This window comes from Manis pentadactyla, chromosome 14 (assembly GCF_030020395.1).
Source record: "Manis pentadactyla isolate mManPen7 chromosome 14, mManPen7.hap1, whole genome shotgun sequence".
Lineage (NCBI taxonomy): Eukaryota > Metazoa > Chordata > Mammalia > Pholidota > Manidae > Manis > Manis pentadactyla.
Genome location: NC_080032.1, coordinates 81,740,092 through 81,757,435, shown reverse-complemented (window position 1 = coordinate 81,757,435; position 17,344 = coordinate 81,740,092). Strand labels below are relative to the sequence as shown.

General features: G+C 36.7%; 1 protein-coding gene across 4 annotated transcripts in view; it reads right to left on the bottom strand.

Annotated features, from left to right (window-relative positions):
• Positions 1–17,344, bottom strand: part of STK38L (serine/threonine kinase 38 like) — a 67,962-nt gene that overhangs the window by 2,899 nt on the left and 47,719 nt on the right. For all 4 annotated transcript variants that reach the window (XM_036889372.2, XM_036889377.2, XM_036889374.2 and 1 more), the window contains 10 exons: positions 9,348–9,470; positions 9,010–9,093; positions 6,691–6,814; positions 4,955–5,109; positions 4,496–4,598; positions 4,266–4,327; positions 2,230–2,347; positions 1,662–1,785; positions 606–701; positions 5–96 (listed from right to left, as the gene is read on the bottom strand). In XM_036889372.2, the coding sequence (XP_036745267.1) occupies positions 5–96; positions 606–701; positions 1,662–1,785; positions 2,230–2,347; positions 4,266–4,327; positions 4,496–4,598; positions 4,955–5,109; positions 6,691–6,814; positions 9,010–9,093; positions 9,348–9,470 (1,081 nt within the window). The remainder of the gene's footprint in view (positions 1–4; positions 97–605; positions 702–1,661; positions 1,786–2,229; positions 2,348–4,265; positions 4,328–4,495; positions 4,599–4,954; positions 5,110–6,690; positions 6,815–9,009; positions 9,094–9,347; positions 9,471–17,344) is intronic.

The window sequence follows — 17,344 nt, the reverse complement described above, 5'->3', positions numbered from 1 at the left end:
TCACCTGGTTGTAAAATATCAGATTCAGGAAAATCATCAAAATTTGAAGTATCATCAATGCTTTTGATTTCTATAGGGATTGCTGCTGGCCTTTCCCTATAAAAAGATATTGAGTGACCATAGTAAATTTTCTGGAACTCTTAATTTTCCCCAAAATAATTCGACTTGCAAATTCTGCATGCTGCCCTATAGATAGTAGAAGAGCCAGGGAAATTTATTGTGGATTTTAAAATAGTTAAGTGGATACAGAGTGGAATATAATTTGTTATTAAAATATTTTTATTTAGAGTTTTTATTTCTCTGTACCAAAACAGAGAAAACACTTCATAAAGTGGAATATAGCCTTCATCATGTAACTCTGTATATTTAAAAATCTACAAACAGGTGCACAATATGTGGTTTTTCCCTTAAAGTGGGCATTAGCTAAAATACATCATTTAGCTATAGACACTACAGTCTCACTTACATAATCCAGAAACACTGATTTAATAACAGTGTTAGTTTTTGTATTTGATTTGACAGAATGACAGAAATTAATCACTAAATCTAGTAAAAAAAAATTCATTTTTACTCAGACCTCTTCTATTCAAAGTCTAAGAACATACCTGATGTGCCCCCAGTCTACACCTTCAAAGAAAGGATGACCTTTTATTTCTTCTACTCCACTATTTCCAATTCTGTTTTCAGAATCAATACAAAATCTAGAAAGTGGAAACAGAAATTACCACATGCAAATTACATCTAAAGTATTCTCTTTGCATCATTTCAAACTTTTTTTTCTGTTTACTGAAGTTAACTGTTTATTGTGGGAAACATGGGTGAAATCAGAAATCATATGTAATTGCACTATTCAGAGATAACTACTCTAAACAGCTGGAAGGCACTTCCTTCTCTTTTATTATAATTAAAAATTGTGTTGATATAGTAATGACTATTTTAGGATTTTTTTTCACTTATTTTACTGAGACAATTTCCCATGTTATTAAATATTCTTCTGTAACTTCATTTTATAAAATTTGCATATGTTAATATTATAATTTATTTAGCTAGTCTGCTATTGTTAAACATAGACAGGTTTTCAATTTTTTATTACTAAAAACAATATGATAAACATACTGTACCTAATTTTACACACAACTCATTATCTGCATAAGCAAAATTCCTAGAAATAGTAGAATTGCTGGGTTAAAGATCATACAGTTTAAAGATTTTTGATAATCTGCTGCCAACTGGCTACTCCCATCAGTTACCCCAATTTATATTCCTTCCAGCCATTCACAACAGTGCCAAACACTTCACCTGGTTGAGAAACTGAACGCAATCTTCTGCTTAGAAAAGATTTCGTAATATTGACCTTTGTGATAGGAACTGCCACTAACAATTTATTTTCCCTTTTCTCTTTAATAGGATAGGGACATTACATTCTTACAGGAGTGACCTTTGACACAATACAAGACTTCTTCCCTCTTAACTCCTTACTTTTTTTCCTGCATACTTCAAGAATTTGCATTTTTTAAAAACACCTTTTCTTTCTTGATGTGTTTGACTGCATTAGATGAATGGTAGTCCTTCTCCCACAAAAGTGAAATGGCAATTTAGTCTTTTAGGTACCTGTGAAGTTTTAAAATGTCAATAACTCCTCCAGGGATTTAACCACTAACCTAAGAATTAAGTTCTTGGCTTTCTCAGATATAGGCACCTCAGGAGGAAACACCAGCGTTTCTTTCCAGTTCATCACTTTTCTGTATGTTTCTTGAGGTGTTTCAGAGCAGAAGGGTGGATATCCTATGTGTCAGAGAAAACAAATTTCATTAGCTTTTATGATCAAATATCCTATACAATCTATATATATGTCACAAGAAATGAAATAGCCCTGAGGGCTCTATTTAACAATAAAAAAATGCTGCCATTCATCAATTTATAATGAAATTGCTAATACAGTCAATAAAATAAAAGATTTAAAGCACTGTTCCCCTTTTACTTGAAAGACCAATTAAGATACAATTCCGATATACGGGAGTTCCGGTTGACTACCCCCTTCCTGAAACAGGATCCCCAGAGAGCTCTTTGGTGTTTATCATTGCTTATTTTACACTGGGGGTGTCAGAGACTGATTTAAAAGGGCTCAGATATTTTAGTCCACCATGATTATCTACAATATGTTCAATCAGTGACACTCAGGGAAATGTATATACTATACTATGTCCATAAATGAATAATAAAACATACCTATTAGCATCTCATACATAATCACACCCAAAGACCACCAGTCACACAATTTGTTGTAGCCGGTCTGCATGAATACTTCAGGAGCGATGTAATCCGGCGTCCCGACTGTGGAATATGCCTGCAAAGGAACCACTCATCAAACCAGCGTTCCGAATTTTTTTTTTTGAAAGATCTGAGTATGGCTCACTACTAAAAAAAGCAATATATACAGAAGTTAGTTTTCATTTAATACTTGTTGTACATGTTCATCATATGTAAGGATTAGTGAGAGGTACTGAGTCAGATAATACATTATTTAAGGTATATGATTTCTGTCCCCAAGAAGCTCAACTAAGTTATATATTTGGCCCTAAATTCATTTCAGAAAGAATTAAATGGTTGAGCCTAGCAGGCCCGGCTTCCCCGCTCCCTACTAATGTGTTGTTAGGCATGTTATTCAACCTCTCTTGAGCCTCAGCTTTTGCTAATGTAAAATCAGGGTAATGACACCTGCATTAACAAGAGTTGTTATGAGAATGAAACAAGAAAAGGGATATGTTTTGTAATCTACAACCCACTACATACACGTCACATATTTTCATTATAATCCTAATTCTAGGGCACACCTTATCCACTGGGAAGCAATGCAGTTCTTTATTCTTAATTCATATAAAATCTTACAAAAATGATTTCTTTAAGGCAAATAGTTCTCAGCTAAGGGTAGTACTTTAGGGGCCATGTGAAAATGTGTAACAGCAGATGTTGCCACTTCAGTGACGTGGGGGAGGTTATGACTGGCATTTAGTGGCCAGGGAGCACAGTTTCTCAAGGAATTTCGTGCCCAAATAGTAAGACAGCTCCTCCCACTTCTCCCTTGGGAAACACTGATACGAGCAAGCCGTGGTCACGGCCACAAGCGTCTGAGGAATCCCTTGTGAATATTCTGTACACGGCGGGAGGCGCCACAGAATTGCCACCATATTTTTAAGCAATATTCATTTTTCCCTTTGAAAGTAGGAAATATTGCAATTATTTTCACAATTGTAAAATATGATCTAAAAGTAACACACTTAAAAGTAGTAGGAAATTTTTGCCATTAATGCATAACTCAATACACTTTTTAAATATTAAAAAATATTAAAAACACTGGCATGTTTTACAAGCACAGGAAGCTTGAATTACTTGGGCTAATGACAGAATGAGCTCAATAATGCAAAGGTCATTTTATTTGGTTTGAGAGGGCATCGGCCTCTGCACTATCCTCCAGTCTGTTTACCTTCCTGAGAGAATGCTGGGCTAGTTGGCCCTTCCGCCACTTGGTTGAATTTAACAAATATGTGTAGAGCGTCTGTACATGCCAGGCATTACACAAGAATTTAGGAAAACAAAGTCAAAGGCATATCCCCAACCTTGAGAATGTTCATGGGCCTACTCAACAAGACAAAGGGAAAAAGGAAAAGGGATAAGCTATTCTTATTTTTGCTACGTAATAGAGGAGAAACAGTGTGTGGTTAGAAATAGTGTTATTCCACCTTAAAGGAGTAATTAAGTTTATCTGTGGTAAGGACGGCTTTCTAAATTTATTTTATCTATTTTATTGTAACACTGTTCAACATGACAAATGTCCTATTTACTTGTCAAGTTCTTAGAAACACACAGCCACCTTATTTGCAATGATTGATATTTATTGTATCAGGACAGGCACAGAAAGTGGACAAATGGAAGTCACGAGGCATTCACGACAATCATGCTCACCTCAGTAAGTTTTACATAAAGTGCTAATTACTAGTGAACAGATTACTTAATTATAGGTATGCTCAATAAGATACTCTAAAGTTAAATTATAAAGGAAAAATTAGCATTTCACTTTCCAGGCAAACATTATTAGAGAGAAACTAAGAAAACTGTAACCCCAGTAACAAGCTCTGTTATTGTTACAAATAACTAATCATTACTAATCATTGTGAAGATAAAAATAATTAAGCAAAAGCCAAATGTGATTTTAGGACCAGGAGACCAGGACACAAAACTCTTTCTCAGAAACGTGGCTGACTCACCAGTTGCCTCCTGTTCTTCTTCCACGTTTCTGCTTTCCTCTTGGAGTTCATGTTCTGAAATGCTAATCGCAACAAGACGGAGTGGTAATCATGAGGGAAGAACTTTCACCAAAAAGCAAGTTCACAACATACATTTAAAAAGACACTGGTTCAGGGCGTGGGGAGAGGTTCTCAATGGCACTGAATTAAACCAGCTATACTACTTTAACCTGAAAAACCATCAAACTTACAGAAGTCACTGGGTGGGTTGTGGGTAAGGTTTCTGTAGAATTCAGTCCTGTGAGCTTTCTTTAATCCCGTACATAAACCAAAATCAGATAACTTTACATGACCCTAAAAAAAAACAAAACTAGTAAAATCAATAATTATATTAACTTTATAACAAAAGGCTTATTATAAACTCTTCTTTTAAATACAATTATTATAAAAATACTTAGAATTCACATAGGTGAAATGTAAAATTAGAAATATTTGGTGATGATGATTTTAAAAAGAAGAAAATGGAAGATAAAAAGACAGCCATATTCCTTTGATGTCATTTCACGCGGGTCCTCTCCGTCTGCAGCATTCTATGAAATTACGTAGTTTAGCAATAATATAAATTGCAGTTGCCCATTTCCAGACGAAGTCAGCTCTATCACTCAATAAAATAACCAGCAAACGAGTAATTCACCAGTTTATTCACATGCCTTGGCATCCAATAAAAGGTTGTCTGGTTTAATATCCCGATGGATGAAACCCAGCTGGTGGATGGCATCTATTGCCAGAACAGTCTCTGAAATGTAGAACTGCGTTTCCTCTTCTGTTAAGGTATCTTTCTTCATTAGCAAAGTCATCATATCACCTAAATAAAGGAAAATAAGTAACATCTATTAGAAATGCCTCAAAAGGAGAACACCTTGTAAGAACTTTCTTTGTATCTATACATGGTATGCCTGATTTTTGTATTTTATGAGCCCCTCAGTATACCCCTACCCATCTATCTCTAAGGCCAAATTAAAAAAAAGTATCACTGCATAAGCAAAAGTGTCATGACATTTAAAGGTTTTGAGGTATAAAGGGTGTGTGAAATCAGATGAGAGCAGAGATGATAATGATGAAATATCTACCTTGCAAAATCGGAATAGGCTAAGGAAAATATGTCAAATTTTTGTAAATGAATCAGTATAAGCACATCTGGAAACAGGATACGATATATTCTTTCAGATTCAGTTTCAAAAACACTCACAGCTCTATGGGCCAGCAAAACAGGACATCATCCCACTCAGAGTCATCACTAGGCATTCTTTTGTTTTCAAAGATTTTTTATTTAAAAGAGGGCAAGAGTAAACACTGGTGAACTTACAACTTGGAAATGACAACTGTTAGTATTTTTCAAGTCTTTGAAAAACAACAGCAGGTGGAAGCATTCTCTGTCCTCCAGTCCCATCCTAGTCCCCTTTCCCTGGTGGCTGAGCAACCATTACCACAGATTTGGTTTGGCGTGTCTCCTTCCAGATTATTTTTAAAATTTATCTTCATACATACATATTAATCTATGAACTTAGTCTTTTATGTGTTGTTTTAAAAATTACATAGATGGTATCAGTTGTACCAAGTATACAGCTTGCTTTGTTACTTTACTCTCTTTCTGTGCTCTTACTGTTGAAATGATGTAGTTCCTGACTTTTAGCTGCAGTCACATATTTCACCACATAATCATGCCACACTTTATACATCCGTGCTTCTACGGATGAACATTTATCTCATTCCAGCGTTCACTGGGATGAGAACACTCGGTGGGCGTCCTTTTACCAGCCTCTTGCACACGTATAGGGAAGAACCTCTAGGGAACACCGCTGGTTGTGGGACTGCTGGACTGTAGGGCACATTCGTTTTCAGTGTAAGGTATTTACGAATTGCTCTCTGTAAGAGTTAGAGATTAACTTACACATACGAGAGGCCAGTTTTCTCCACACTCTCATCAGACTTTTAATGTTTTTACGATCAGATGAGTGTGAATGGGTAACTCACTCTTGTTTTAATTTGCATTTCCCTGAATATGGGCAAGGTAACATCTTCCTAAATATTTATTTATAGACGAGCCAGAGTTTTTCTTCTCTGTACAGTCTATCATTTGCCCATTGGGTTCTTTATCTTTTTCTTTAGTGCCTTACTGTTCTTTACCCTAGATTTATGACACTCTAACTAATTATATACAGTAAAACCGGAATGGCAGTATTTAAACTGTGCCAACTTTTATCAGTCCTTCTAAATAACCTGACATGTGGTCAAAGGCAGCATGACTATGGAGGAACTACTGGAAAACCATGGCTCACTACATAAAGCCCAGGCGCTAGGTGTAGAGAAATAAACCTCGGCAACAAAAGCAGAATGACATTTAGAGACGTGCGGCTCAGTCTCAGTGCTGTCTGTTTGCTTTTACCTCCAGGGAGAAATTCCATGATTAGATAAAGGTTCCTCTTATCTTGAAAACTGTAAAACATCTTCACCACCCAGGCACCATCTGCTTCTACCAAAATATCTCTTTCTGCTCGGATATGGGCCACCTAGATGAACGTATTTTGAAAAAATGATTGTAACACATTACACACGTTTCAAGCTTACTTACCTCTTGCAACTGTCCATCCAGTTGCTCAAGGAAGAACAACCGGACCCTATCTGCCCAGTTGTCTGACCTGTTCTTCCTCACCTGCATGACCTCTTCCTCCACGACACCTCAGCCACCCACAGTAATCTTCTTGCCCTTCTACTGAACCCCTTATCTACAATCTCAACTTGAAGGAACTCTGTTTCTGATACTCACTTTCATCCTTCCAGGCCTCTTATTCTTGTACTTACCTCCACTCTATGGGCCCCACCACTTTTCTGTTATTCTCCTCGTCACCTCGTTTCTCTCCCTATCCAGCATAGACTCCAATATGGTCACTCTTCCCAGAATCCCTTACTCCCTTGCTCTCTCCCTTCACCTCTCGCCCCCCAGCCTAGAGGGCCTCACAGAAAATCCTGTGGGCTCTTCCATTAACACGCCAACTTAATCTGTTTGACTTTTCTTCAGCTTTACTGTTGTAACCTAGTATAAGCCACTGTCACATCCTGGCTGGAATTGCTACACAGTCTTATAACTGGCCTCCCTGCTTCAACTTTTATTTCTCCTATCAGCAAGCAAAGGGATTGATGCATCTTTGTAAAACATCAATCAGACGTGTCACTCTCCTAAATAAACAAAACAGTGTCTTCCCACTGCATTTAGAATAAAACCCAAACTCTCTATCTTGGCCTTCAAAACACTACATCTGGTCCCTGCTTCTCTCTCCCACTTCATCTCTAACCACTCTTTCCCTCACTTGATTCTAGTCAAAATGCCTCTTTCTCTTCTTCGGACAGGCCAACATTATTCTTGCCTTAGGGCGTCTGCATTTGCCACCTGGATCTTTATTCTACCAGACCTTTGTATGTCATTCTTTCTCATTATTCAGGGTCACATCAAATACTCCCTTCTCAGAGAAAGGTTCCCTGATCTAATTCTTCTTCCTAAACCCATATCGCCTGCATCACTTTTTTCTTTTGTAAAAATGTTCTTCATAGTACTTATCAATCATGTCTCTGTGAAATAGCTCTCTGCCCATTTTCCTTACTACTATAAAAGAACAAGGAGCAGGTCTGTCCTGTTAAGCACTGTATTCCCAGAGCCTAGAGCAGTATTTGGTATATCACAGGCACCCAATACATACTTGCTGAATGAATAAAGTAGAATTAAATGCAAGAAGGCAGTGAAAATTCAAGTGGGCCATACTTAAATAAAAATCAATATTCTACTGCTATATAAGCTTCAGGTGGGGACTAAAAGACTGAAATAAAGCATTAGGTACAAAAAGGTGCCATCTCCCTCTACACCCCCATTGTGGAGTCTTTCACTAGCATTTATATGCAGTTCAGGGTTCCACAGAGTGTCTACATAGACTGGAAACACAGGTGAATACATAAAATAACACTACTGATACGTTTAGATTTATGGCCACTCCATGAACTGCATTAAGTCACAGGAAACATGGAGAGAGACCGGGAATATGAAATTGGATGGTTATAGAATTTGGAAGTACATAAAATCAGCAAATTCTCAGGAGACTATTCTTATTTGATATGTGATAGGGATTTATGGTGCTGAGAACTGTCCTTTATTGCACTGAAGTCAGAAAAGAAGGTATTTTGCTATGGACTGAATGTCCTATGGTGATGCCTTAGCCCCCAGTGTGACTGGATTTGCAGTGGGACCTCTGAGGAAGTAGTTGGGGTCACATGACATTATAGGTTGGGGACGGGGGCTAAGGTCTCCTTATAAGAGATGGCAGGGAGCTCACACACTCATCGCACACCGAGGAAAGGCTATATGGGGACTTAGAGAGAAGGTGGCCATCGCAAGCCAGAAGACAGCCCTCCTTAGAAACCAAACCCTGCCAGAACCTTGATCTTGGACTTTCAGCCTCCAGAACTCTAAGAAAATTAATTTCTGTCATTTAAGCCTCCCAAGTTCTGCAGTATTTTGTTATGGCAGCCTGGGAAGACTACCATATATTTAGATACTACATTTGGAAGAAACTTTAACTATTAAGAATTGAGAAGCAATGAAACCAGCTATCAAAAAATTAGCTATCAAAGAAAGTTCTTTTTAAAAATTCCCATATTAACAGTCTAACACCAAGCAAGAGTGGGTTCCTTTGGTGACGTGTTCAAGAACTCGTACCTGCTCTTTTTCAAGCATATCAGCTTTTCTCAGTATCTTCATTGCATAGATATGGCCTGTATCTTTCTTCTGGACCAGCCGCACCTAGAACGTAAAAATGTAAAAATTGATCATATAAATGTTAAAAAGTCACTACTATTTATTTAGGAGCAAAAGATATGTTCCTTTAAAGAAAGCAGTGTAGCAATTTGCCATTGCTGGTATTTTAGCAATTGTATTAAAATTAAACTATTAATAGTTTAATTTTTGTATTTAATACATTAAATATTTTAACAGATGTTTTAAACCATCTTAAGATATATATTTTCAACAATAATGACTTTAAAAAAGACACACACCTCTCCAAATGCTCCTCTTCCTATAACTTTCAGAGACTCAAAGTCATCCAGGCCAAGTCTGGTCCTCTTAAGCCGTAAGAACTCTGTTTCCTTGCGAGCATGTTGAGATCGGCGTAATTTTTTCTATTAAAAAAAGACAGTTTCAAAGGATGACTTCAAAATCAGATTGTTTCAAAAGAAGCCTATAGTATTAAAAATGAAATACATAAAAATGGGGGTAGAGAATCTTAAATATTACTAGTGTTAATTACTGTTTAATATTTGTTGCAATTTCATATTTCCAGGAAGTTGTGTGGTAACTACAGCTTACTTGCCAAAGTTGAGTATTTATTAAACATGTAAAGAACAAAACAATCCAAAGAAAACATTAAAATTTTTTAACAATCGATAAATCTTTATTCTTGAGGTGGACTGCATTAAATATTTCATTTTAACTACTTTATCATATTCTTTCATCTATATGCTTACTTAAAAAATTAAAGTTAACCTTAGGAAATGCTAACAGTATTCTGATATTGATTTTTACTGTCAAGAAATCTACTTTGCTTTAGTTCCCTAATTTCCAGGACTGCTCTGTTAGAACCACTGAGACTTATGACATCAAAATAACACAGCTTTGGTGCTTCCATAGAGATACAGTTATGGTAGGATTTATTCTTGGTCAAATTTTAATGAACTGCTTTAGACTTGGAACACAACTTCCTGAAAATATGCAACTGCAACAAAAATAATGATATAAATTCATTAAAATATTCAAGTCACTGTAATTTCATAATTTTTTCTCCAAAGATCACTTTTTTATAACTACAATTGATTAAGAAACACTGTGAAATACCTGAAGGTTACACTTGGAATGGGCATTGATTTCATTGTTCTAAATCTCATTTTTCCCCCTCACCAAACAAATTCCTGTTTTTTGACATAGCTCCTAGTAGAGGTAACAGAGAATGGGAAATAAAATAAGTGAAAAAATTAAAGCCCTGTTCATCTTCAACTAAATCCTACCAAACTTTCAGTGGTTCAGTTCTGAGAAAAGACAAGTCAAATGACCTTAACAGCTCAGAAACACTGCTCCTAAATGCACCTCCAGGTATAACCACCAAGCAGTCTCCTCCTACCCTGTGACACCTGTTTTCAGAAAGGAAAGGTGAACTGTGAACTAGAAATGTATGAATATGTATCATCAATGGATACAATGGAATTCTGATACTTCCAACAAAGTTAATATAAGAGGATCCAATTATGAAAGTCTTCAACCTAAACATCTTCAAACAGTTAAATGAGGCTATCCACTCTGGCACATCAATGGTGGGAACACTGAGAGCTACTTTCTTTGTTGTTCAAAAATTCCTTTTGAATAATAATTTTTAAAATGGAATTACTAGTAAAACAACTAAAAAAAAATAGGCCTTCAATTTTTAGCCAATAATAAAAAAAAGGCCACATGGTGGCACTATAGTGCTGTCTTTGGAAGCAATAAAGCCCTTTTTAAAATTACATAAACGAACAGATGAAAGAATTTTGAAAGGCATTCTGGACTTCTGACATGGATTATGATAATAGAGTACAGCTGGGTGTGGTTTCAGAAACCTGTCTAATCTGAAAGGAAAACAGGACATCATTACAGTTCCATAAATTATGTTCAAAATCAAAAGATGGAGGAGAGGCAACTAAAGAAAATTATGCTCATTAATATCTGATTGATTGTGTAATGCAGCAAGCGAACAATGCCTATGTGGTCTGGGAAGGCTAGCGGCCAAAAGGGAGAATCGCAAGCATATGGAATATACAATCTTAGAGAAACGGGAAATCGCCTGTAACACTGTTACATTACTTTTGAAAAACCTATGACATTAGTCTTAAAAGCCCATGTTATAGACCAGAGGTGGCTGAAGCAAGAAAACCCATTTAAAAAAAGAAATGTGGCTATGTCTGCTCACGACTTATGTACATCAAGTCACCCTGAAAAACAGACAACACTCCAGCTGACCATGCCTTCTTCCCCAAAGGCGACAAGAAAAATCTGAACGGGCTTAACAGTTCGTGGCTCTCTTTTACAGTTTAAATTTGCCTATTTTGGTTTTCCATTAGAGTAAATAATATTCCCTGTTTGGTGGGATTTTCTTACGAGAGATGAAACCAGAAATGTATCATTTTCTTCCTTTTTCCATTCCTTTCTAAATTGGAACTCCTCCAACCCTCACTCTGGAGGTGCTCCGTTTCTGCGTGAAAGCGCGCAGAGGTTCTGAGGTGTGGAGGGCCCAGCTGACACCTGGGTCTCAAGCTTTTCACGGCTACAGTACAGGGGTCAGCTCTTCCAGGTAACTTACACCAAGTATTTCACAAGTAGTTTTATACTACAACGAGTTAAGGGTGAAAGCTAGTTTCCATTAAAAATGATATTTGTATTTTTAGAAAACAATTTTACTTTGAAAAATTCCACCCCTCATAAAGATAGTTCCAACAAACGTATTTTATATTGAGAGCATATGTCTATTCCATAGAATTTTGACACAATCCAGGATCTTGCCTAGGGCCTAACAATAAGCATTTGTGGAACTAAAATAACTTTACAGAAAAATTTTAAGTTTCATAAGTAGTTATTCTATTATTAGTATTATAATACTACCGACTATTTTTAGTGGTAAAATCATGAAACATTTCCTGTAAGTTATTTAGATGAATTAAAGAAACTAGCTCTAAATGTAGCGGTACTTCCTGGTGTAGACCAGAAGTTGCAAACCAGAAGCTACAAACTGTATTCAACCTACGGATGCACTTGGTTTGGCCTCCACATTTAAATTATTTGCTGCTATCTCAAAAAGCAGGGCATTTTATATCCAAGTGCAGATTTCCAGCTGCTCTTGAAAAACAGGAACTTGGCCATACAGGGCAACTGGCTCCCCCCGTTCGACGGGTGGCAGCTCTCTGATTTGTCACCGTCTCCACACGGTGCCGGCCACCAGGTGACGTCTGTGCCTGGGCTGTGCCTTTGTGTCCTTTGAGTAAAGTGAAAAGTGGTATGTCTTAATCAGCAAATAAATTTTATCGGCAAATATTTTAGAAATAGCAAAAAAAAGAATCTATTTCTTTGTGGAAGTGAAAAAAATATTCATGTGAGTTGAATGTGCACACAAAGTATGTTGGATGGAAAGAATATATCATGAAACCCATCTGGCCAGCTTCTCTCACTCCTGTCACCTGGCGTGACCCTTGGGCATCTGTTTTTTTAACCTCTCCTCCAGATTTCAGATGAAGATCTCATGCTTAAGATTTCTACTTCAATATAATGATGTATAATGTACATCAATAAAGTTACAAGATTCTTAAGAAATTTATTAATACTAATGATAAATGAAGATGTGCTCAGCTTTATTTTTTCTATGTAGATTATAATACATATCTAAATCCTTATCTTTCTCACTTAAAACTTAAAGAACATATATATGAAATGAGTTTTTAAAATATTTATTATAACAGTGTTACAGAAAAAACTGGACAGTTTTCTAGATTGAGTTGACTGATTAATAAAGTGGCCATCTTTGGTATAAATCATAAGTATTTTGTTATTTGATTTAAACTCTGCAAACATAAAAATACAGGTACAGTCCTAGGAAAGGTGCAGGGAAGATTAGATAATGCTTTGATTTCAAATCATCATTTGGAAGACTACTTTTTTTTATGGCAAATTTTTTTTTATTTTGTTATCCTTAATATAAAACCACATGGTCAACATTGTGGTTACCAAATTCCCCCCATTATCAAGGCCCCTCCACATACCCCTTTACAGTCACTGTCCATCAGTGTAGTAAGAAGCTATAGTCACCACTGTCTTCTCTGTGCTATACTGCCTTCCCCGTGCCCCCGCACCTACGTTATGTGTGGTTATCATAATTCCCATTATTCCCCTTCCCCCTCTCTTCCCACCTACCCTCCCCAGTCCCTTTCCCTTTGGTAACTGTTAGTCCATTCTTGGGTTCTGTGAGTCTGCTGCTGTTTTGTTCCTTCAGTTTTTGCTTTGTTCTTATACTCCACAGATGAGTGAAATCATTTGGTACTTGTCTTTCTCCACCTGGCTTATTTCACTGAGCATACTACCCTCTAGCTCCATCCATGTGTTGCAAATGGTGGGATCTGTTTTCTTCTTATGGCTGAATAATATTCCATTGTGTATATGTACCATATCTTCTTTATCCATTCATCTACTGATGGACACTTAGGTTGCTTCTGTATCTTGGCTATTGTAAATAGTGCTGCGATAAACACAGGGGTGCATGTCTTTTTAAAACTGGGATCCAACATTCTTAGGGCAAATTCCTAGGAGTGGAATTCCTGGGTCAAATAGTATTTCTAATTTTAGTTTTTTGAGGAACCTCCATACTGCTTTCCATAATGGTTGAACTATTTTACATTCCCACCAGCAGTGTAGGAGGGTTCCCCTTTCTCTGCATCCCTGCCAGCATTTGTTGTTCTTAGTCTTTTCTATGTTGGCCATCCTAACTGGTGTGAGGTGATATCTCATTGTGGTTTTAATTTGCATTTCCCTGATAATTAGTGATGTGGAGCATCTTTCCATGTGCCTGTTGGCCATCTGAATTTCTTCTTTAGAGAAGTGTCTGTTCATATCCTCTGCCTATTTTTTAATAGGGTTATTTGCTTTTTGGGTGTTGAGGCGTGTGCGTTCTTTATATATTTTGGATGTTAACCCCCTGTCAGATGTCATTTACAAATATATTCTCCCAAACCATAGGATGCCTTTTTGTTCTGTTGATGGTGTCTTTTGCTGTACAGAAGCTTGTTAGCATGATGTAGTCCCATTTGTTCATTTTTTATTTTGTTTCCCTTGCCCAAGGAGATGTGTTCAGGAAAAAGTTGCTCATGTTTATATTCAAGAGACTTTTGCCTATATTTTCTTCTAAGAGTTTTATGGTTTCAGGACATACATTCAGGTCTTTGATCCATTTTGAGTTTACTTTTGTGTATGGGGTTAGACAATAATCCAGTTTCATTCTCTTGCATGTCGCTGTCCAGTTTTGCCAACACCAGTTGTTGAAGAGGCTGTCATTTCCCTGTTGTAAATCCATGGCTCCTTTATCATATATTAATTGACCATATATGCTTGGGTTTATATCTGGGTTCTCTATAGTCTGTTCCATTGGTCTATGGATCTATTCTTCTGCCAGTACCAAATTGTCTTGATTACCGTGGCTTTGTAGTAGAGCTTCAAGTTGGGGAGCACAATCCCCCCTGCTTTATTCTTTCTTCTCAGGATTGCTTTGACTATTTGGGGTCTTTTTGGTTCCATCTAAACTTTAGAACTATTTGCTCTAGTTCGTTGAAGAATGCTGTTGGTATTTTGATAGGATTGCACTGTATCTGTAGATTGTTTTGGACAGGATGGCCATTTTGACAATATTAATTCTTCCTATCCATGAGTACGGGATTGTGTTTCCATTTATTGGTATCTTCTTTAATTACTCATGAGTGTCTTGTAGTTTACATAGTATAGGTCTTTCACTTCCTTGGTTAGGTTTATTCCTAGGTATTTTATTCTTTTTGATGCAACTGAATGGAATTGTTTTCCTGATTTCTCTTTCTGCTAGCTCATCTTTAGTGTATAGGAAAGCCACAGATTTCTGTGTATTAATTTTGTATCCTGCAACTTTGCTGAATTCAGATATTAGATCTAATAGTTTTGGAGAGGATTCTTTAGGGTTTTTTATGTACAATACCATGTCATCTGTAAACAGGGACAGTTTGACTTCTTCCTTACCAATCTAGATGCCTTTTATTTCTTTGTGTTGTCTGATTGCCATGGCTAGGACCTCCAGTACTGTGTTGAATAAAAGTGGGGAGAGTGGGCATCCCCGTCTTGTTCCCGATCTCAGAGGAAAAGCTTTCAGCTTCTCACTGTCAAGTATGATGTTAGCTGTGGGTTTGTCCTATATGGCCTTTATTTTGTTGAGGTACTTGCCCTCTATACCCATTTTGTTGAGAGTTTTTATCATGAATGGATGTTGAATTTTGTCAACATCTATGGAGATGATCATGTAGTTTTTGTCCTTCTTTTTGTTGATGTGGTGGATGATGTTGATGGGTTTTCAAATGTTCTACTATCCTTGCATCCCTGGAATAAATCCTACTTGATCATGATGGATGATCTTTTTGATGTATTTTTGAATTGGGTTTGCTGATATTTTGCTGAGTATTTTTGCATCTATGTTCTTTTTTTGTGGTGTCTGCCTGGTTTTGGTATTAGAGTGATGCTGGCCTATAGAATGGGTTTGGGACTATTCCCTCCTCTTCTACTTTTTGGAAAACTTTAAGGAGGATGGGTATTAGGTCTTCACTAAATGTTTGATAAAATTCAGCAGTGAAACCATCTGGTCAGGCGTTTTGTTCTTAGGTAGTTTTTTGATTACCAATTCAATTTCCTTGCTGGTAATTGGTCTATTCAGATTTTCTGTTTCTTTCTGGGTCAGCCTTGGAAGATTGTATTTTTCTAGAAAGTTGTCCATTTCTTCTAGGTTATCCAGTTTGTTAGCATATAATTTTTCATAGTATTGTCTCATAATTCTTTGTATTTCTGTGGTCCCGGTAGTGATTTTTCCTTTCTCATTTCTGATTCTGTTTATGTGTGTAGACTCTTTTTTTTCTTGGTAACTCTGGCTAGGAGTTTATCTATTGTGTTTATTTTCTCAAAGAACCAGCTCCTGCTTTCATTGATTCTTTCTATTGTTTTATTCTTCTCAATTTTATTTATTTCTGCTCTAATCTGTATTATGTCCCTCCTTCTACTGACTCTGGGCCTCATTTGTTCTTCTTTTTCTAGTTTCGTTAATTGTGAGTTTAGACTGTTCATATGGGATTGTTCTTCTTTCCTGAAGTAGGCCTGTATTGCAATATACTTCCCTCTTAGCACGGCCTTTGCTGTGTCACACAGATTTTACAGTGTTGAACTGTTGTTGTCATCTGTCTCCATATATTGCTTGATCTCTATTTTTATTTGGTCATTGATCCATTGATTGTTTAGCAGCATGTTATTAAGCTTCCATGTGTTTGTGGGCTTTTTTGTTTTTTCTGTGTAATTTATTTCTAATTTCATACCTTTGTGGTCTGAGAAGCTGGTTGGTACAATTTGAATCTTTTTGGAAGACTACTTTTTAAATACAGAAATTCTTTCCTGATCATTGAAAACTATTAAGGTAATTTTCTAGGTCATGTCTCCCTGTTGCCTAAGTAAACTGTTCAAGCCTAGCTTTCCATTATGTGCTGTCAATTCACTTTGCTATTTCCTTCACTGAAACCTTTATAGTTCACTATTGTGTGTATATATTCATTATTATGTACATACTTCTTAACTATAATGTAAATTTTACCTATTCTTTAAAGATTCAAATAAATCATTGTTACCTTTTCCATGAACTCTTTTCTGGTCTCCTGAATTGGGGGGAAAAAACTCTATCTTCAAAGTTTACCACATTCTATCATGTGTACACACTTTTACACACACACATGTAATCTCTCCTTCTAAACTATAAACTTTTTGAAGAAAAGATCCATTGTTCATTTATTCGCTGAGTATTTATTCTAGCCTTCTGCCAGCTCTGGAGATGTAATGCTGATTAAGACATTATGGAGTTTCTACTCTGGGAAGATGATATTTTAAAGTTACACAGGGACAGGAATAATGCTAATGTACAATACAGGTGGAGAACCTCAAGTGATTGGGAAACATTTCCAAGTGGAAGCGATGCCTATGGTGAAACGTAAAACTTCCTCTAGAATAATGGGAGTTGGGCAGGAATAGGGGAGTTCCAAGCACAGCAACAGCTTGTGAAAAGGTCCATAGGCAAGAGAATGTAAATGAAAGTAATTCAATATTGTTGGTCAGCATGGGGTGGGGTGAAAAGAGATGAGGCTAGAGAAAAAAGAAGCAGAGGCCAAATTGTAAAGGGTCTTGTACACCAACATTAACGACTTTGCCCTTATCCTGA